This window comes from Genypterus blacodes, unplaced genomic scaffold, assembly GCF_046128005.1.
Source record: "Genypterus blacodes isolate CSIRO-AG114 ecotype Tasmania unplaced genomic scaffold, CSIRO-AGI_Gbla_v1 ptg000070l_1, whole genome shotgun sequence".
Classification (NCBI taxonomy): Eukaryota; Metazoa; Chordata; class Actinopteri; order Ophidiiformes; family Ophidiidae; genus Genypterus; species Genypterus blacodes.
In genome coordinates, this window is record NW_027466880.1 from 727204 (window position 1) to 748145 (window position 20942).

The following is a 20942-nucleotide window of genomic DNA, read 5'->3' on the forward strand; positions in this document are numbered from 1 at the left end:
AACATCTTCACCAAAAAAAAGTTTAAACATTCGGGAAGGGCAAAAAGAACAAACTGGACAACATAAGTGGACCGGGGAAGCCCATATTAGGTGAATTTGTCAGTGTTGGTTTCTTGGTGACAGGGCAGGAAACCAGTGGTCTAACGGACAATGGGTGCCTGCAAGGTTCATTAATCTAGATTGAAATAAGATTAAATCTCACTTTTGAGCATGTTTCGTCTTCTTTGAAAACAATGTTGCTTTTCCTGTAACTAGACTGTAAACTGAATCAGACAGTCACACATTAACCTTTTTATTAATATATAAATCGTGCACCTAAAAATATCTTTCTTTATCACTGTAGCTGTTTGACCTGGTGTACAGAGAAGAAACCTTACTGAATGTAATCAAGAGTGTGACACGTAATGGACGCTCCATCGTGCTGACCGCTGTACTCGCTCTCATCTTGGTCTACCTGTTCTCCATTGTTGGCTACATCTTCTTCAAAGACGACTTCATCCTGGAGGTGGATCGTATCCCCAACACCACCCTGAGTGAGCAGCAATTACATTCCATGCCATCCTCACAGAACATTTGTTCCTTAAAATGCTAAAACGGGCATATTTTCCACCATCCCCCCTTGTGTGTTTCAGAAAATGGAGCCGGCGTGTCCAGCGACGTTCTGTCTACAGGGGTGTGTCAGGCGGGAGTTGAAGAGAACTGCTCCACAGAGGCCCTGCAGGAGGACATGATGCAGAACAGAGCTACAGGTTTAGCTTCAGAAAACTTTATCTGCATTTCAACAAATGTTGCATCAACATACTGTATAACTAAAGCATGTAAACAATGATCCAGCAGATAGCATTTGTTTTGTAAGTGTTTCAGCAGATAAGACTCAGGCACTGTCAGGCACAGAGTCCTCTATGATTGCAGCAGCTCGTAATTATTTTCAAGTTTCATTAACTCTGAAAACACATGGATCTCAGTGGTGAATTAATGAATTCCTCATTCCCCACATAAACCAGATTCTTGAGATAAACTGACATGATTAAACGGTGCTTATGCCTTTCTAAAGGTCTAAACACATACTGGCTCTTGTGCTTCTCACTCCCAAATGACTGCAGCCCAGATGAAAGCTATTCTTTCTTTCCTCAGAATTGGTGAATGTCAGTGGGGACGACCGTGACATGGAGAGGACGTGTGACTCTCTACTTATGTGTATCGTTACTGTGCTGAGTCATGGTTTAAGGAGTGGAGGGGGTGTCGGGGATGTACTTCGCAAACCCTCCAAAGAGGTACAAATTAACTCTCCCATTATGGGCACAAACTTTGCGATTGTGTACGCGCCTCTGCGTGTTTGTCGTTGTGTATACGTGTGTGTTGGGAGGCGGACGAGGTGTAGCATCCCCAGCTGCAACGTTAAGTCATGTGAGCTGACGATGAGGCCATCATGCTTTCAGCTTTGTTTGTGCTTCAAAAGCTAGAGCATTTCACAACGTTTCCCTACAGCTGTGTTGACTCCGCCCAGTGTGGGAATCAGACCTCAAAATAGCTTTCCACTGTATTCTGCCCCAACCGCTAATGATGTCAAAAGAGGATGTGACCGTCTGCTTCAGCTATTTGTAACACAGTGCAGCTTGGGGCTAAAGGACTTGCTGGCAACTGAGGAAAATTAATGAAGTAAAATAATAATGTCGACCAAAATAAACAAATGTGTGTTTATTGCTGCTTCTAAAGAAGATTTCCTGAGTGTGTTTATGTTGTGGGCTAATGGCCCGTGCTACTTGTATCAATCCCACATGACGGAACCAATTAGAACTAAAACTCAGTCCACCCTTGTATGAAAGTGATTCTCCACCTAAAATATGTAATTTTTGTATTAAACCCACCTCCTTTAGGTACAAATTCTGTATCTATAGCTTCTGTGTGTCACTATCGCCCTCCGAAGCTGCTGTTCTACACAAATTTGGAAAACAACAAACTATAACCTGTCAAATATTAAGCACTATTGTGTGTTGGACATAATGTGTGATCTTGTTCCAGAAGATAGTGTGTTGCATTTACTTGTCATTTAATCACGTTTGTCTGCTTCTTTCCCCAGGAGCCTCTCTTTGCCGCCAGAGTGATATATGACCTGCTATTCTTCTTCATGGTCATCATTATTGTCCTGAACCTCATCTTTGGTGTGATCATCGACACCTTTGCAGATCTGAGGAGTGAAAAACAGAAGAAAGAAGAAGTCCTAAAGACGACCTGCTTCATATGTGGTGAGTCTAAGTTGGTTACGGATTGTTTGAATTTACAAATGATGTACGGTAATTTATAGCTTGTATGTAGGAAAATATGTGCTTGTGATGGGATATTTTCGAAAGGATATAAGCTTATATTATATTGGCATCCGTTTCTTATAGTTTGGTAAAGGTGCAGCCTGTTGCCGTCATTCTTTTCTTTTTTCCCTCCCACTCTTTCACATTGCTGCTGTTCCAAAGAAGGCTGAGTCACCAAGGCTTCCTGCTACTGCCCTCACCACCTCCATAATTCATGTCTGTCTCACATGCACAGATGTACTATCTTTCATCCACGCACAAGCCCTCACACATAAACACACGCTTAATCTTCATGTACTTTCTACCTTCTGTAGCATCGCTGGTGGAGCACAGCTTTTCCCTGTATGTCATTTCTATATGTGACTAGTCTAGTGCGTGTCTGCCAAGATCAGTACACGCTGTTGAGTGTCTTCATCCAAATCCTTTTGTGTGTGAGTGCATCACCCTGTGTGTGCTCCTATGGGGTCAGGCTGTAGTGGTAAGCATATGGAATTAGAACTGTTATGTCACTAAGCCACACATCAGCGATGACGCACTCTTGTTAGATAAGGCCCTGCCACAGGGGGAGCTGCCGTCTCTATGGTTTCCGAAAAGGCCTCAAGGGAAGATGAGACGTGGAGATTAGAAGGAGATCTCCACAGCCTTAAGTGCTTCTGCTTCCTCTAGCATGACTTTAAGAAACAATTGATCTTTTTCACAATCTCTTATTTATGATTGAAGCCAGTGGCTTGCTTGTATTATGAAATTATAACGCAGCCTTACTGATGATTTCCTTTTCGCTGGACCTATTTTCGTTTAAGCCACCAAGCACAATTTCACATTCCAGAAATGATTAATTAGACTAGACAGGTACTAAACTGATCTTCTTGAAATAGTCCATGTCTTGTCAAGCGTACAATGTAAACAAGTCTAGTGCTTTCCCCAGAGATAGAAACTCAGACAACATAATTGGAATGTCACACTGCATGTGGCAATGCTTGTTTGGCAGATCAAACATTTATAATACCGCACTGTGAAAAAAGTCTTCCTCCCACTCTGTGTGGAAGTGGTGTGTTGTTTGGGTTCTTACTTGGTCTGACATTTATGTGAGGGTTAATTATGTTCCGTTTGAGTCTTAGCAATGACTGGGGCTAGCTTCATTACTAACCTTTCAGCTAACATTTGCACAGCCGCAGCCTGGCCGTATTTCACATCAATCCAGTGTGGGTCATGATCAACACATAGGTGATACAAAGTGAGGGTTATTTCCCCATTTCAGGTCTGGAGCGAGACAAGTTCGACAACAAGACGGTGACCTTTGAGGAACACATCAAAGAGGAGCACAACATGTGGCACTACTTGTTCTTCATTGTCCTGGTCAAGGTTAAAGATTCCACAGAGTACACCGGCCCAGAGAGCTACGTAGCGGAGATGATCAAGGTGAGCCTAAAGCACATACACACCCACCCTCTAACACACAGCCGCCACCTCAAATATCAACCTAGGCCTTCTCTTGTTTCAGTTAAATGGGTTACAGCGTATTTGAAAGGCAATGGTGATCCACATCATGCACGCAGGGTCTATGTCTTCATATTAGAGCTGCTGGTAGAGGACAGAAAATACATAGCAGCACTAATAGATCCAGGCTGTGTGATGTCTACAAGGACAAATAAGTTCTTGAGTATTTAATCCTTGCGTGTCCATTGTTTGAAAAGCATTTGATTGAATCACTGTACTGCGTGCCTTGGCTGACACCGCAAGTTTATCCTAGAGTCCTGAACCTGAACAATAGAGCAACGCCATGGGTGTTTTCCTGTTAATCACGTTTTTGATTCAGTTTTGGAATCAAACATAATCCGGTTCAACAGGTTGAAACATTGAGTCAGACTTGTAAGCATGCACGAGCCTGCACTGTACACTCACTTGTTCCTCTTTGTTTCACAATTGCAATTCGCAATTGACAGAGATGCCAGTCAAATATTTATCAACATAAACTGTCTAGAGAAGACAAACAAGAAGCATTAGACTGTGACAAACATCTGTAACTCCTTCCTGTCAACATTCCAACTTTATTATCTCCCAGTTTTTCTAACACCTACATTGACGTTTAGCAATAGCGACCCCTTTTCTGTGTGTTTGTTGCCTGTAGGAGCACAACCTTGACTGGTTTCCACGTATGCGTGCCATGTCGCTGGTGAGCAGTGATGCAGAAGGTGAACAGAATGAGATCAGGAGCCTGCAGGAGAAGCTGGAATCAACCATGAGGCTGGTGGCCAACCTGTCCGGGCAGCTGACTGAGCTGAAGGAGCAGGTAACGTGTCCATTCCCTCATGAACGTCATTTTGTAGGACATTCCCTTGACGGTTTATTGTTTTTCAGCGTAGATTGGGTTTTCCACAGGAATTGTACCTTTGCCTCCCTTACTAATAATGACGTGTTTGAACTTAATCATTGAGTATAAACCACACTGTCTCTAGGTTCTGTCAGTCATTGCTCAAGGTAGTGACCGTAAATGCTCCCTGTAGTTCTTGCAAATACTTCTACTGAAATCTTTTGTTTTTTTTAATGCCAGTGTCATAGAAAAGGCAGCATCTGTTTTTCAATTGATGTGCTTTATTATATATAGAGATCTGCTATATCCTCACTACATGATTCATTGTGGATTGTGTGTGTTTGAGGAGTAGAGCTATGGTGCTTCACTCATCTCTAAAATAACCCTCTTATGAGAGTAATTGATACTGTCATCACAGAACCATTAAAGTTCCAGCTGTTAAACATCAAACTTCAAACTAACTTCAACCGATGCGTTACGTAAAAAGCTGGTGAATAAGAAACCTCAAAATGAACTCGGTTAGATCCGCAGTACTGCTTCCACATGTGCGTTAGGTTTGTCCTCACACAGCTGATTGAATCGTTGATAGATTTGTTGACTGCCTTTCCGGCCTTGAAAAGCTAAGAGGACATTTCTGTTTTCCTCCTCTGTTTACAAGAAATGATGAATAGCAGGTGAACCATACAAATCAATCTTTGTCACACTGAATGACTGAATAACTGGCGCCAACAAACATGGTGACCTTTTGCTGTGTGAAACTGTATCGCTGCTCCTTAAACATCGTTTAAGGGTTTTACAACTTTTGAGAAATAATTGGCAACACGCAGACACACACACACACACACACACACAGCTATTGGGGATTGGTTGCTGCAGTCACCATTGTTCTCCTTCAATCATTGGATTGAAACTACTGACAAATTTCCCTAATGGTCCATAAATCCCTTTATTATTGATTATTGCTGTTCTGACTCTACTTTGGATGGGTGTGCTTGTGTGAGTTTAATATGTACCACATTGCAAGCTGTCCATGTGATAGGAAATATTTCAGTATGTCATATATGTTGGTCAATGTCTAGCGTTGGACACACACACACAGGTCCAGTGAGATCATTGGGTTGTGACTGATGGTCATGTCATATGATGCAGCTTTAAAGTGTTGTATGTCTCCCTGTGCAGATGACGGAGCAAAGGAAGCAGAAGCAGCGAATCGGTCTTCTTGGTCACCCCCCTCACATGAACATTAATCCCCAGCAGCCAGCATGAGGACCCTCAGGGCCAGTCTCAGCCTCAGTAGCGCCTGTGCTCTCCTCACTGTGTACCACATGTTAAGACAGGAGAATGCCAAAGTGTGTATATAGACCATCTGTCTCCAGAGTGTATTGAGCTTGATGTCTGACTGTACGTCACCAAAAACTCCCTACAAAGAGTGCTTCTGAAATGTGTGATTGAGTGCCTGTGTGACTATTTAAGCGAACATTGTATCTGAGTATGTTACTCATGGTCTGTAGTGTGGGTGGTGTGTCTATGGGTGGAGTGCAGACCAAGTGCCTCTGGACCAGGGGAGCAAGTTCTCTAGGTTTAGGAGATGAAAACACTGACTTAAGCATTACTGCAGTTTATGTTTGTTCCAGTGAACCACTCTGACGGAAATCAAAGTCAACCAAAGTTAAGCCGTTGTTCCTAAGGAAGTATTCCACACAAGTGGCCTTGTATTGAGGTTTAATCCTCCCCTTTGCACCAACAAACTCGGCTCACATTGGGTTTGTTTGAGTTCCTATTAGGTAAGATTTAGCTTTTGTCTGACAGCAATAGGAATACTAAATCCCAGCAATAGGAATACTTACATGATATGCAAACTCTGAAAGAGAATGAACTATTTTTGGGATCTATAAAGTGTTTGTATTTTAAATAATACTACAATATTTTAAACCACTGTGAGAAATGAAGGGTTTACCACATTTTCCAGCATTTCTATATAATACATTCATACATTTCTATATAGCACATACATTTGTTTTGGTATCACATTTTTGGAAATGAGTGATTAAATGAAAGTTCTACTCCAGGACACTTTAGATGGTTGTTGTCAGGCATAAAAATATGGGCCTGTCAGAGCTCTTTATTTAACTGTCATTTATGATATTGGCACATATGACCTTGTGATGTGGTAACCGTTAGCTGTGTTTTGTGCTTAATGGGAGTGGCATTGAGTCACAGTTCAAACACAGAACGAAACTGATCAGATATGGAAAACAATGTTAAATTTTGTTATTTGGTATGGTCCTCTTTGGTAGGTCTGCAATAAACTATTTAATCTTCCCTTAATCCAGATAGTCCTGAAGCACTGATATACATACACATGTGTAGCACATAAATGTTACTTTCTGTCAGGTTACTTTGTAAATTATGATATGCTTACAGTTTATGTTTAAAAAAACAAAATGAAGGAAAGAAAAAAGTTGTGTCATTGGAGTGCTGCTTGACCAAACTGAACTTTTATACTAATAGAGGATTTATGTCTGAATTGTACATTCCATTGTTTGGAGCCTATTTAAATAAACAAGGGTGTAAGAAACTGAATGAGTGTTCTGCTGTATTTAGGTCAACAAATACGTCAAGACAAAGGTGAAAAATCTGAGGCTGAAGGAAGGCAGTGTATCATTTGTCTTGAGTTTCTCTCGTTAATTAGTTTTGATGCCTAACTGCCTATTCCATTCCTGCAGACTGCAGTCGATTTTTGATTGTAATGAATGCCACCAGAAGAACTATGACATCTCAAATCTGTAGGTCTGGCAACCGCAACCTCCCTCATAATAAATCTAATTACAATTTCCTTATTTACTGTTTTAGTTGGGGTTTTTTCCAGATAATATCAATTTGAATGATGTTGGGTTAAAAGACATACACATTCACTGAAAACATAAATAACTAATGTGTCTGTAAACTAAACATGTTAACTTTAACATGTACTTTTCTCCAAGTGCAATATAGGGTAGTAATGCAAGATAATGCAACCCTGAAGATACACAGTATTTTCTTTGAAATTCTATTGTAATACTTTTAACAAACACTGACATTTCAACATATTGTTGCATGCCAGTAGGCTCATTTATTGCTAAATGCAGTATTATACCTTTGTGACCATGTGTCCAACTATATCTGTATGCTTTTCTTCTGAAACTGAAGGTCAGAACGGGTCAGTCGCCATTTGCACAATTCACCATAGATCTTGTTATATTAACTAGTAAAGGACAGCGACAGGGTAAAAACAGTCTTTTTAATTAATTCTTAGAATGTTAAATAATGTCACATTAGCCCAATGGATCAATTAGGGGCTTTCCAGGGTTCTTAACTCAATTTACATTATTTGATTACAGCAACATAACTGTTTTTAACTAGAGTCCCATGCTTTTTTCTTGCTCTCTTGGAATGTTGGAACTCCATGTCACTGAGTTCTACGAGTGAGATATCGGTTAAATCATTGAAAGTCTCTTAAAGTAGAAATATATAAAGACAAAAGAGGAGCATTGCTTCTTATCATAAATAATCTGGATTTCTGATTTTGTGGCCATACATTTAGAAATACTCAAAATCAATTCCTTGTCCTGAAAAGACCTTAAGCATAAGTGCATAAGTCTCTGTTCGAATACAAGCCTGAAACTGTTTGCATTGCAGGAATTTTGCTGAATGATTTTCCAGTGAAGGTCCTGAGGGGCGTGTGGTCAGCTGGGGTAAGGCTGAATGAGGACTGCAGTGCCTCCATTTCACATCATAAATCCTGCTGGATTCATATGTTTACAGCTTCATCAAAGCCTCCTTCATTCTGACTCCAGAGCTACTGACTTTAACAAAACGGACACAATATGCCCTCAATTTGGTCTGATGAGAAACTGGTCTTAGTTGGCAAATTGTTGATTGTGACCAAGCCAGTTCCGGCTGGGATATCCCAAAACATCTCAACATTTCCATCAAGATATTAGGCTACAGTCCCATGAGAAGTCACACTGTTTGTGATCAACTGTTAAGTTCATACAAGCCCTGTAGCTTTGTTTCCTTGTGTGCAGCAATATTTTAAAAATTTTCTACATAGTACCTTACTGAAATCAAGGATTTTGGATTATGCTTGATAACATAGATAATGCGTAATGAAACTCATTTTCTTGGTAAATAACTTAATGCCACAATATAAGTATATGTCCATAGATTTGGATTGGTTTGATTGTCTGCATAAATGCCCATAGCCAACAGGTGGCACACCACCAGTGTGCTTCACATAGCCACTGGTGTAACACCGTTTGAGAACCACTGTTGCAACCACAAATGAGATAGTAAGTTTCTGATACCAATCATTGATTAGTATTATAAGTAGCAGTGTGTTGGTATGATCTGATTGTCACAAAAGGTTGTGGACTTTTTTTCTGATATATATTTATATATATAAATATACTGTATATATATTTATATATGCTGTCAATGGGTGTTTGTTAGACCAATTCATACAAGTTTGCGTTAAGATGCATTGTTTTGAGTGGGTGTGGGTGAGTGTGGGTGTGTGTTTTGTCCTGCATGTGGTGGCCTCTAGCCGCTGTGTTTGGATGTGCTGGATGCTCCACGTCTGCACGCTCTGCAGCTTGGTGGCCATGAGCCGATCAACGTGACCGCCTCATGACAACAAACCCAGACACACACCCATCCACACAGGTGCACGTGCAGCTCCTGTCGTGAACACACTCCAGTGCAAACATGTACTCCGGGTTATTGTTGTTTTGATTATCATTGTTATTGTTAGGGGAGCTCCGACAATTGAATTTAGAATGGAAACGTTCTCATTCCTCACTGACGTCACTAAACAATAATATAAAATTATAAAAAATATAAAATATTATAAACAAAATCAATTAAACTAAATTATCTAAACAAAATGTTAAATATGTGGACAGGTGTGGGGCTATTTCTGTTTTTTCAAATAAACGGATTTAATATTTTTAATGGACAAAAGCTGCAAGAGTGAAAGCTTTAAAAACGGGACTGAGGACAGATAAAACCTTAGAATAATGTGGTCGCGATAGATGCAAGGATATTTCAATGTTTTTAATGTAGATAGATTGAAATAATAGCTAAAAGGAAAGCAATTAGTTTGATTGAAATAATAGCTAAAAGGAAAGCAATTAGTTTGATGAAGCTGGTAGTTTGCTACTGAATAATTAAGGAGTGTAACTGCTTTTTACTGCTGCGTGCTGAAAGCCTCGCGGTCATCAGTCATAAATGTGACTCCATTGCCCTCGGAGGGATTTCTAGCTTTTGCGGTATTATTCCTGTAATATTCCACTAACATACGGGACGAACACATTGTGCCTGCGTGTATGTTTCCGTACACAGTAATCTTACATGTTGATCTACCACATGTTTCTTTGCAGAACTTCCCAGCATGCCCTCGTTGCATGCATGTGCGCCGCTCGCGGGGAGCTCGCTCCGGGGTTGGGTTCAGCCGGGCACGTTCCTGGCGTCGTGGCGCGCTCAGCCTTGTTTCCATACACTTCAGCATGGTGGTACACGGGATCGGACACGCGCCGCCCCGAGCTGTGACGTGCGCCGTCCCCCCGCCCACTGAAGCGCCATATCGGTAGGAAGTGGGCCGTCCCTCCGCCGAGGATACAGCGCCGCTTGACACGTGAGCCTCATGTGACAGCGGTAGGTCAGGCTGCACGGAGAGGCAGAGGGTTTATTTAACACGTCGCTCTGTCCTCCCCCACTTTCCCAACGAGCCACCAAACAGGACTGCCTTCCTTCTTCCAGCGGCGGGACTAAACGCACGCATTTTTCCACCTCAACAGAACCGTTACTTCAGAATTTCAAAAACAATGTCAGATTAAATGACATTTCCACTTTTTATTTAGCAATTGAGCATTTGATTTTCTTTTGCGCATTTTAACGACTTAAAAAAAGAGAAATACGGTAGTTGTTGTTTGTTTTTTTTGTAACGTTTTGGTGATTGCGTTGGAGAGAAAAATTACATTGACTTTTGAGTCATCGGAGTGAAGAGAATGGAGCGAATTCCAAGCGCGCAGCCGCCTCCTCTGTCCAAACACCAGGCTGATCTGGCTGACGTTCAGGGGTAAGTTGCAGTTTGGAAAAGGGCGTCTGGGCACATTTGACGTCGCCTTTTCCTCGTGTGCACTTGCTCATGACATTGTGTTCCTTTTTCTTTTAGGATGGATTCCTTCCCGATGTATGTTTATAAACCCAGGCGGGGGATGAAGAGAGGAGAGGAGAGCAAGGTCGGTTGATATTTTGTGCATATGATCAGAAAAATCATTGTTAAGTTTTCGCCGGAGAGATTTGAAAATGTCGCGGACTGTAAATTGAACGAGGCAGCCTGTTGTTCTATAGTTACATATATGGTTGACCTGATTCATGCTATGACATAACACATGGAGTCCTCCCTATCAGCGTAACTGCTCCTGATCATAAAGAACATGCTGTGCCGTCTGGCCACATTGCATTAACGCCACAATGGTGCTTTTTTTTTCTTGCAGGAAACTTACAAACTTCCTCACAGACTGATCGAGAAAAAAAGACGTGACCGGATAAATGAGTGCATCGCGCAGCTGAAAGATTTGTTGCCGGAGCACCTGAAACTCACGGTAAGTTTATAACCGAGAGGAGAACGCAATACTTAAGTCACAGTCTCTTGTGGCACCACCGTCTGGCTGCCCAGTGGAATTACAGTCTCTGCTCTCTGCGTCAGCATTGATTGACTGACGACATACTATGCTAATAAGGATTAGTTGCCTTCAGTATATGCTGATTAATTTTGGAATTCAGATTTAATGTCGTTTTAATTCCATTCAGTATAATTACTACCTAAACTTGTTATTACCTGTGACATCTGTGTTATCTCTACCTCATAAATTACGCTTAATTACTTTTTTTGCCTGAGGGTTACTGCTGATGTGTGGGCAGATTTATGCGTGTAGTGTAGTAAATCTGTGCTTTATATAATAGATGAGGATGTGCTGACAGTGTGTTTGCGTGTTTGAATGTGTCTCCTTTAGACTCTGGGCCATCTGGAGAAGGCTGTTGTTTTAGAGCTTACGCTCAAACATGTGAAAGCCCTCACTTCTCTCCTGGAGCAACAGCAGCAGAAGATCATTGCGCTGCAGAATGGCATGCAAATTGGTGAGTTTGAAAACATAAACACATGAGACACAATGGACCTGTAGGTCAGAATGCTGAGTACACAGTGACTTCATTATGCAGAACTGCATGCAAAAGTAGTCAGTCACATGGCGTATAGTAATAATTGTTGGAGCAGAAATGAAAAATGTCAAATGATCCTTAAGTTGTAAGACAAAGAGAACATCTGTTATATTGTAAGATATCCTATTTCTGACTTTGTTTTGTTTTTGTCCCTGTGTTTACAGATCAGCCCTCCATCAGTCAGGAGAAGTCAGAGGAAATGTTCCGTTCTGGCTTCCACATGTGTGCCAAAGAGATTCTGCAGTATCTAGCCAACCAAGAGGCTGATGGAGACTTCACACCATCCAACATGATCAACCACCTTCACAAGGTAGCTGCAGAGGTGCTGCAAAGTCCGACGCGGCCCCACACTCCCCACAGCCCCCAACCTGAAGAGGTCCCCACCTACCACCAGCACCAACCTCACAAGGAGATTCCCACCAGCTTACCCCCAAAACCCAGCGAGGGCTATGGCCGGAACTGTGTGCCTGTCATCCAGCGGGCATACGCCCCACAGAGCGGAGAGCAGAGTGGCAGTGATACAGATACAGATAGCGGCTATGGAGGAGAACAGGAGAAGATGGAATCTGGGGCACTTCAGGGACGGCCAGATTACTACGGCCAGGTGAGCCATATGAAGCGGCCGCACGGCGAGAGGCAGAGCTCCGGCATCAAGCAGGAGGGTGACGAGCCGCACCATAAACGACCCAGGGTAGAGTCCTCTGAGGATGAGCTGCCCTCAAGTGGCGAGTCATCACAATCATCATCCTCCAGTGGTTACGGTAGCTACATGAGCGTATCCCCCAACCATCCACACCCCCTCTGCATGCCTTTCTACCTCATTCCACCCTCTGCTGCAGCCTATCTGCCTATGCTGGATAAATGCTGGTACCCAGGAGGCGTGCCCATGCTCTACCCTGGCATGGGCGGCTCTGCATCTTCAATGCCCAGCGAAAGGCAACCACCTCCTCAACTGGTGTTGTCTCCAAGGGGTGGCTCTCCAGCCCCTGCCATGTCTCAGACCCCCATGGACTCCCCTGCTCTCCTCCAGGCACTCAAACAGGTACCGCCCCTCAACCTGGAAACCAAAGATTGAGAGATACAGAGAACATAGAGAGAGATGTTCTAGTACCCAGGTAAGAGGGAGGAAAAAGACTGGGCCAACCCATAATCCGTCCTCATTCCTCTCCGTTTTTCAACCCCGGGGTCAGAAAAGCAGCTAACGAGAGGACACGCAGAAAAGATCAAAGAGAGAGTGAGAGGGGAGCGACATTCATCTGCACCGGGGAGGAATGCAGTGCTCAGGCTCAACCTTTCTCTGATTGAATGTTTGGACTTGACACTCAGCGATATCACTCATTGCAAAGTGTACCATATAAACTGGACCTGCCCGTCAAACAAACACACACAGACACACTTGGTTGAATGTATTAAAAAAAAAAAAAATGTTTTCGATGCTGCTGTTAAAGTATGCCGATGACACTGGCATCTCACTTGTAGCTGTCATTATAAAGACACACCAACTTTGTCCTCTAGAAACCAGTTGCACCAAATGTTAGCAGTAATACTTCACTTAAGGTTTGCTGCTGCGCGCTGTAGGTCACTGTTGGTTATCGTCACTGAAACCGACTTTTGACCCCACCCCTATGATGACAGACGCCCTAAAACAAAAGGGTACACCCACGACTAGACGGAGGATCGGCCCCACCGCATGACCACGCTGAATGAGAAGTCAGTTATTTGTTTGACGGACACAGCAAGTGAGATGGATTTTCTGTAATAATTGTTCATAGACCTCTTGTGTATTTCTATTTTTGATACATGTTGGAGCGCTCTGTCCAGAGAGATAGGAGGGTTGGAGTGTGAACAATGTATGTCGTGTACTCAGAAATTGTGTACATACTGTAGCACTGTGCTGGACCTAGTCTGCATACTCGACATCTGTCTCTGCTCAAGTCAAACCTGGTGTTTGTTCTTGCTGTTGCCTTTTACTTGTGAAAAGCTGATAAATCTCAGATGTTTATTCTCTGTTCTTTGTATGAATACTGGAGTCAAAGTTGTGAAGAGAAGAGAAGTGAATGTAAACGTTTTACCAGAAGACTAGTTTTCTATAGAAAGAGGTACTAAAGATTTTATATTTTGGGACCTACATGAAAGATGTTTGATGTACATATTTTGTCTATAATTGTTGATATACATTATATATAAGTGTATTAATAAAGTATTTTTTTCCCGTGGACTTGGCTTTGACTGTTGTTTGTTGCCGGTGGCGTAACACTGATGTCAGAGGGAACACTTATGTAATGACAGAGCGGCAGCCTGCCTCTCCTGCTGGTAAACCGTCTGTGCTCGACATTCCAACAAGTAAGCACACATGCTCCAACACAGTTTCACTTAATCTCCTCAGGCAATAATCGAGATGAAAATATTGGCAGCCACATCGCCAAATTAACATTTTCCACGTTTACTATTGACCAATAAGAAATGCAGGAGTCTCCCTGTATGACCTTAGCACAGAATACACCCAGAACATACAGAACTTAACACTCATAACAAATGATAATACTATTAATGAAATTCCTGTTCTGCAATATTTTTCTCTGCTATGTGATAGCACAGGCAATTATTATTATTATGTAATTATTATTAAAAGTTTATCTCTGCTGTAGCTATTAGCAGGTAATCACTCAGAGTTGAAAATGCTTCTGTAGTTTAGTAGACCAAGGAACAGTCTGATCCAGTTCTTTAAAAGCATAGGAACTAAAGTTATATAATTAAGTGTGCGTCAATTTAAAATATAATCAAAGAAAGGGCTTAAAAACGACATGTTTATCTGCCAAGGAAGATGTTAGACTCCATCAATCAGTTTCACCGCTCAGCCTTTTGGTGATGACAAGCACATCTTTCTATGGTCTGTAGGTCCTATATCGCCACCTGCTGGTCAGCTACAATTCCTACATTGTGTATGCGTCATCTAGCTCTCTTTTTATTTTTTGATAGCTTTAAAAATAGAATGTTGTCGCATTACATATTTTGAAATAATGACAAATCATACCATTTTAATTTCCATGTTTAATATCACCTTGCAAACAACAAAGGGAATTGAAAAAAGTCTTTAAAAATAATTGATTAAAAATGACCCATAACATAAGTACACAGATTACAAAGATGTGCACACTTCTAAACTGAAACTGTGCGAGGACCTTTTTGATTTCATGCGATCAAGCCATTTTTATAACTCTTGATTTACTTTTCAAACTAGATTTGGTAATTGCATCACACTTCTATTCAAAAATGTTCCAGCTCCACTTTTAGCCATTTTATCACGTATAACCTCCTTAACATGTCAACAAGTGTGAGCACTAGTATTTATGTTCCTCCACTGCAACCTCTTTTTTTTGGCTTGCGCTTTTCCCACTAGAATGGAGGAAAAAACGATGCCTGTAGAAGCTGGAATGAGAGGAAAAGCCTGGATTGGTTTTGGTTCTTGCTACAATGTTTGGTCGCAAACTGCAGACGTCCAGAGAAGGGAGGGGGCCCTGCAGTGAAGCTCTGGCCTGGGTGGGAGTCCTGTGCTGTAGCGCCACAGCAGTCTTAGGAAGGTAGGACCTGGAGATGTGTAGTCTGAGGGCAGGGCTGGGTAGGGTTTTAGATTCTGATATGTTGTTAGGTGATCTAAGGGAGAAAGAAAAGGTCCTTGTGACCAGAGGGGCCCCATTGGGTGCAGGACTCAATCCCAAACATCGTGCTTTCCTCTGAGGTTCAGTCTGTACCACCAGGAGCTGTTCAGGTGCTTGGCTGGGGCCGGACCTGTGAACACAAGAATGATTCCGACCCAGAGTTCTCCCCTTGTGTTCTTGCTTAGGGGGCGTTGATGAAAGTTGCCTCTTTTTATCTCCAAAAGATCTGTTCTCCTTGCTAGAACGGTGACGAAAAGCGACAGTGTGGTGGTTCTGATGTGGCAATTTTTCTGTCATCTCACGTCCCTCTGAAGACGATTGCACTGAAGGGAGCTGGATGCTGACTAGTGGGTTTGGAATAGCAGTTTGTCGATGAGGTGGTGGTCTGGAGCGCCTTATGGAGGCTCCTTCCACCAGCAGGTTCACTCCCAAATACTGAGGAACTTCAACTGCAGCCTAGATGGGTGAAAGGTCAACAGAATGAAACCTGAAATGTATTCAAACTGATTGTTAGATTGTTACTCGTTTAGGTTGCTCAAATTAACCTGTAATTATTTACCTGTTTGTAGATGAGCTGGAAGCCTCCTGTGTGAGCACAAGGGTCAGAACGTCGGTCCAGCACAACCCTCAGTGTGTCCAGCTGCACAGCAGGACAGAGACGGGCAGTTACAGCGGTGGAGCGGGACATGGTTGGACTGGAATTGATCTCCAGCAACCAGGGCCTGAGATCTCTGCCCAACATAAAGTCTGCGCCGTAGAGCTCAAAGCTTGCCTTGCGGGCCTCTACCAGGTCCTGGGCTGTCTGCATGGCACGGATCACTGCTTGCTGCATGCCCGGGACAACCACAGACTCCCACTCTGCACCGCGGCCTTGCTGCTGCAGAAAAGCTCGAAATTCAGAGCAGGACCACATGTTGTCCTCAGGCACCTCTGGATGGCGGTCGGGGGATGGCTGGAAGTGCTTCTGGATGGAGTTGTTACACAGGTGGACTGAGCTGTGCAAGAAATGGGTGAGTCAAAGGATCAGCAAGTGAGTCTTGTATTAACTGGGTACAGAGGCAGTAGACATGTAAAACAATTAATATCATCTCACCTGTCCAGGTTTTTTGTAGAGTATGGCTGGGTGGAGAAGCGTAGGTAGCATTCTCTGTAGAACCAGATGGTCAGAGGGTTCCAGTCGGTAACAAGGAACCATTGACGTAGGTCAAACTTGGTGCCATAGACAAGCAGAGGACGTTCTAGGTATTTCTGCACCACCCACTTACTGTCCTTATTCATGGCTCTGTCACTATCCACCAGTGCCAAAATCTCATCCAGATGATTCATACAAATAATACCTGCAAACATGGAGAGGAAAGAATGCATTACAACTGATTGAAACAAATGTAAAGTACATTACTGACAGCTCAAGGAAACCACAACAGGACAAAATGAATCATTTACGGTTAACATAAAGTTATGATGTTGAGAAAGAGAGCCTCACCCCTTCCTCGTGACATTGCACCCGGCTTGATGATCCAGATGTTATGAAGTCCATCTGTGTCCAGCTGAGGGCAGACCTGCTGTAGTCTTACTAACATGGCCTGGCAGCGCTCCACAAAGGCACTGCTGCCCTTGATTAAAGCTCCTCCACTGTATATACACATTTTATTTGATTATCAGATACCCAATATGGATACTACCAACATTTTCTTTCACAATATTAGTACAGAACTGGGACAGACCGTATGTAGTCTGTAATTCATGACAAACTTTTTTGCCAAACATCAGTTAGGTCATTTCCCCACTGTGCACACAAGCCTCTTTACTGACTCATTGTTTGAGATGCGTCCTGGGTTTAGTTTTACTGGCCTTGTCACTTGATAAAGTGTTAACACTGGACTGTCAGCACTAAACAAGGTTAATGCATTCTAACCTACAACAGATTATTCCAGCAAATGAATAAAAGTCTCAAGGAAGCCTTGTACTCACTGCACAACTGCATAGTAGTCATGGAGAAACTGTGACCACTGCTGTTCCTTCACTGAGGGGGGCGTTTCCATGGTAACATCAATGTCACTGTGTTCGAGACCATTGAGAAACTCTTGGCACACGTGCAAAGCTATGTCAATTATTTGTGGACAAACAAACCGATGCTCCACAGTGTTTGACTTAACCCTTTGGCCTGTAGAGAGAGAAGAAGACCCTGATGTCATTTTTACCGCCCTCTTGTCCTGTTCTTCATATCCTGATCAGAAGCATTTACTCTTTATTTTGAAAGCTTTTACCCTCTGGCTCCACAGGGATACAGGTCTCCACTTTTTGTTCCTCGCCCTCTGTTGTACCGCTCCTCCATCTCCTCATTTCGACCACATACTGCAGCAGGCTGGTGCACGCTGTCCTCCTGAAGTCCTCTGTAATGGTACGTCCAGCAGAGAGACAGACAAGAGACAGAGAATTTAAAAAAAAAGAGCCAGGAAGAGAATGAACATGGAACCCAGCTCCATAAATGAAATGACGGAGCATCTATTTAGGTCTCCATTGACTTCATGATGCAAGAGAGCAGACCTATAAATGCGTGTTTCTCATCCTCGGCCCCGAGTCTGTAGCATCTTGGGAAGAAGGTGTCAGGATCTGCTGTATCAAACCACTGCAGGTTACGCAGGTTCAAACACAGCCCCACCTGAAACACACAAACATATAGAGGACACAGGAGACTGATACACCAATGGCCAAAGCTGACCAACTTTTATATTTGCTAATCCATCAGTAGGAAGTGTTTTAAGGAGAGACCTTGGTAGTAAACGTTCCAGCATTTGCATAGTGATTGATCATTTGGTCATTTCGTAAAGAGCGACAGTCGATGCAGTCCCGACGTGTTGTCCAGTAGAAATATGATGTTTCATTTCGAACCAGACGAGACTAGAATAAGTCAGGCACAATTAAATCAACAAAACAAATTACTCAGAATGTGCAACACTATAAAAAAGAAACATTAGAGTCATGAAGAAATGAGACAACACAACATTCATTTGAGTCCAGACTGTGGAAGACAACAGAGTTGAATTGGTCGGTTCTCTTGAGCATCACCTTACCATGACGTCATACATGTCATCATGGTTCTCCTCTTTCTCCCCCTCATCCACTCGCTCTGAAAACAGATAAGCAAAGAGGTGTGTGTGTGTGTGTCCAAGCACGTGTGTGTGTGTGGGGTGCCTGCTAGTGTGTCTAGGCTATAGCTGGAATGATATTGGTGCCTGTGTTTTGCAATAAATACAGTTTATTCCTTTTCACTGTTCAATAACGTATTAAACCAAATCAGATAACATTCAGATTTACTTTACCCATTAAATGTCTTGCCTTACCAATAACATCCGGACCAACATCACCATCATCACCCTCCTCATCCTCGTCCCCATGACAATGAGGCACTTTCTGCACAGCAGGGGGCAAGCGCCGTTCCACCCATCCTTTGGCCCATAAGGCAGCACGGATCACAGGATAGGGTCCATGCACTGAAAACACTTTCTGCGACTGACAGACAGGCATATAGGAAACATACAGTGGATTAGCTCCATGGTGAACAATGGGTGGCATTGTTCACCATGGAACTAATCCACTGTATGTGTCCTATACAGCGACGTCCGGTTTGTGATCACCTTAACTGCTTTCTCCACCAAAGCTTTAGCTGTTCTCAGTCTTTCTGGTTTGATCACAGGCAGGCTGGGCACATTGCGACGTAACCGCCCCTCTCCAGGAGCCACTGTGGGCTGGAACACTGAGACAAAATTGGTAAGAGAAATTGAAATTGTAATATGAGTGTGCCTGTATACAAGCTCATGCAAATGTGTGTGGGTGTGCTTGCTCCTACCTGGCATTAGTTGCATGTCACTTTCAGACAGAATTCTATACAGGTGAACAAAGAAATGAGTTCTGCTTTTGAGGAGCAGTAATGGGTTTTCATCATCAACCAGGCTGATAGGTAAGTATGTGTGTTCTCCTGCTGTAAGGAAATAAACAGAGACTCCGTTACTATTAATAGCTTAATACTACCTTGTACTCTAGACTGATGAAGGATGTAAACTGGGTCAAGCAGGCATCAAAATCTGGAGAGAGCTGACTGTGACTTAAACATATGCAGACATAAACACAATGTATGCACATGTAAACAAAACAAAAATTATAATGGGAAACGAGTGAAAATGCTACGTCTACAAACTACGCGTCGACCTTTAGAAACACACACACACACACACACACACACACACACACACACACACACACACACACACACACAGTATACAGCAGCAATCGGGCGTCGAGCGATCGCGAGCAGCTCTCTCTCTCTCTCTCTCTCTCTCTCTCTCTCTCTCTCTCTCTCGTTACAATGCACATTTACACATATGATTTTATTATGTTGATTAATATACACACCAATCGTTCTCCAGTGAACTCACACCAGCGCGCCGCTCACATTCCCAGTGACCCCGCGTCCGCAGACCCGCGACGTCCCGCCTCCTACATACTCATGCTCATACACGCTGTTTGTGGTTCCCATAGCAACTGTAGCTACCCAGAGAAACGGAAGGCCGAGGAAATATCAACCATATTTAACCAAACACGCGTTAAAAATGACCAACGACATCGGTTAGGATCACTAACATTTGTAAACTTACCGGCAATAAACCATTGACAACCATTGAAATGTGTGTTCTGTTGTTTTACATATAAAGAAATTATCTGGTGATCAAAATGTTAATACTGCAAGGGTAGTTAGATTTTATATATCATCAATAGTAATAGTAGTTAAACTATTTTGGTTAATTTTGCATACAAAGCAAGGCAGGGCGATTTCGATGTAATCATATATATATAGTATATATAAATATATATCGTGTATATATATACTGTAACTGGTCCAACTGGTTGAGGTCAGTCGCTCAGGTGTCTGAAAAAGGCGGGTTTGGCCATTGTATAGTTGATAGCTATGACACTTATTGTTGTTTTTGACTGATGACGGTCATCCAGAGGTCATCTGGGGGCTAAGAATGTTCAGGTGGTTACTATAGCTACTCTAAAAAACGTTATTTTTGACAATTAAAAAGTGTTTAAGGGCTAAATGCAGACAGACAGTCTTTAATCATATCTGAGTTTTCTTAAATTCAGCTTTACCATCACTCTCAGACACGCATCTGGCAACTTCATACCTGATACACACTGTAAGATAAATAAGTATTTCCAACAATTGGAAACACATTGCCACTTTTTCCACAAGGGGGCATCCGAGGCGTTCTCAGTCAAGTTTTACAGGATCAATCAAATTGTTCTCATCTGCTCCCTGATTGGCTCCCCAACACACACGCACACACACACACACACACATACACACACACACACACACACACACACACACACACACACACA

General features: G+C 42.7%; 3 protein-coding genes across 5 annotated transcripts in view; 2 read left to right on the top strand and 1 right to left on the bottom strand.

Moving 5' to 3' along the window:
- Positions 1-6021, top strand: part of itpr1a (inositol 1,4,5-trisphosphate receptor, type 1a) — a 51108-nt gene extending 45087 nt beyond the window's left edge. For all 3 annotated transcript variants that reach the window (XM_076156789.1, XM_076156791.1, XM_076156790.1), the window contains 7 exons: positions 344-533; positions 633-749; positions 1135-1274; positions 2081-2246; positions 3565-3725; positions 4435-4596; positions 5797-6021. In XM_076156789.1, the coding sequence (XP_076012904.1) occupies positions 344-533; positions 633-749; positions 1135-1274; positions 2081-2246; positions 3565-3725; positions 4435-4596; positions 5797-5883 (1023 nt within the window). In that variant the 3' untranslated portion in view covers positions 5884-6021. The remainder of the gene's footprint in view (positions 1-343; positions 534-632; positions 750-1134; positions 1275-2080; positions 2247-3564; positions 3726-4434; positions 4597-5796) is intronic.
- Positions 6022-10286: 4265 nt separating this feature from the next.
- On the top strand, positions 10287-14098 carry LOC143005333 (class E basic helix-loop-helix protein 40-like). The gene is made up of 5 exons (XM_076156696.1): positions 10287-10735; positions 10832-10898; positions 11157-11264; positions 11676-11799; positions 12045-14098. The coding sequence occupies exons 1-5, from the start codon at positions 10665-10667 to the stop codon at positions 12953-12955; spliced, it is 1281 nt and encodes a 426-aa protein (XP_076012811.1). The 5' UTR covers positions 10287-10664; the 3' UTR covers positions 12956-14098.
- Positions 14099-14931: 833 nt separating this feature from the next.
- ttll3 (tubulin tyrosine ligase-like family, member 3) lies at positions 14932-20032 on the bottom strand. Its single transcript, XM_076156388.1, has 13 exons — positions 19953-20032; positions 19390-19521; positions 19178-19296; positions 18884-19052; positions 18614-18669; positions 18312-18440; positions 18087-18201; positions 17807-17932; positions 17511-17703; positions 17023-17171; positions 16633-16876; positions 16099-16534; positions 14932-15995 (listed from the first exon to the last, which is right to left on the bottom strand). Exons 2-13 carry the CDS (start codon positions 19403-19405, stop codon positions 15222-15224), a joined length of 2526 nt encoding a protein of 841 aa, XP_076012503.1. The 5' UTR covers positions 19406-19521; positions 19953-20032; the 3' UTR covers positions 14932-15221.
- Positions 20033-20942: the final 910 nt, after the last annotated feature.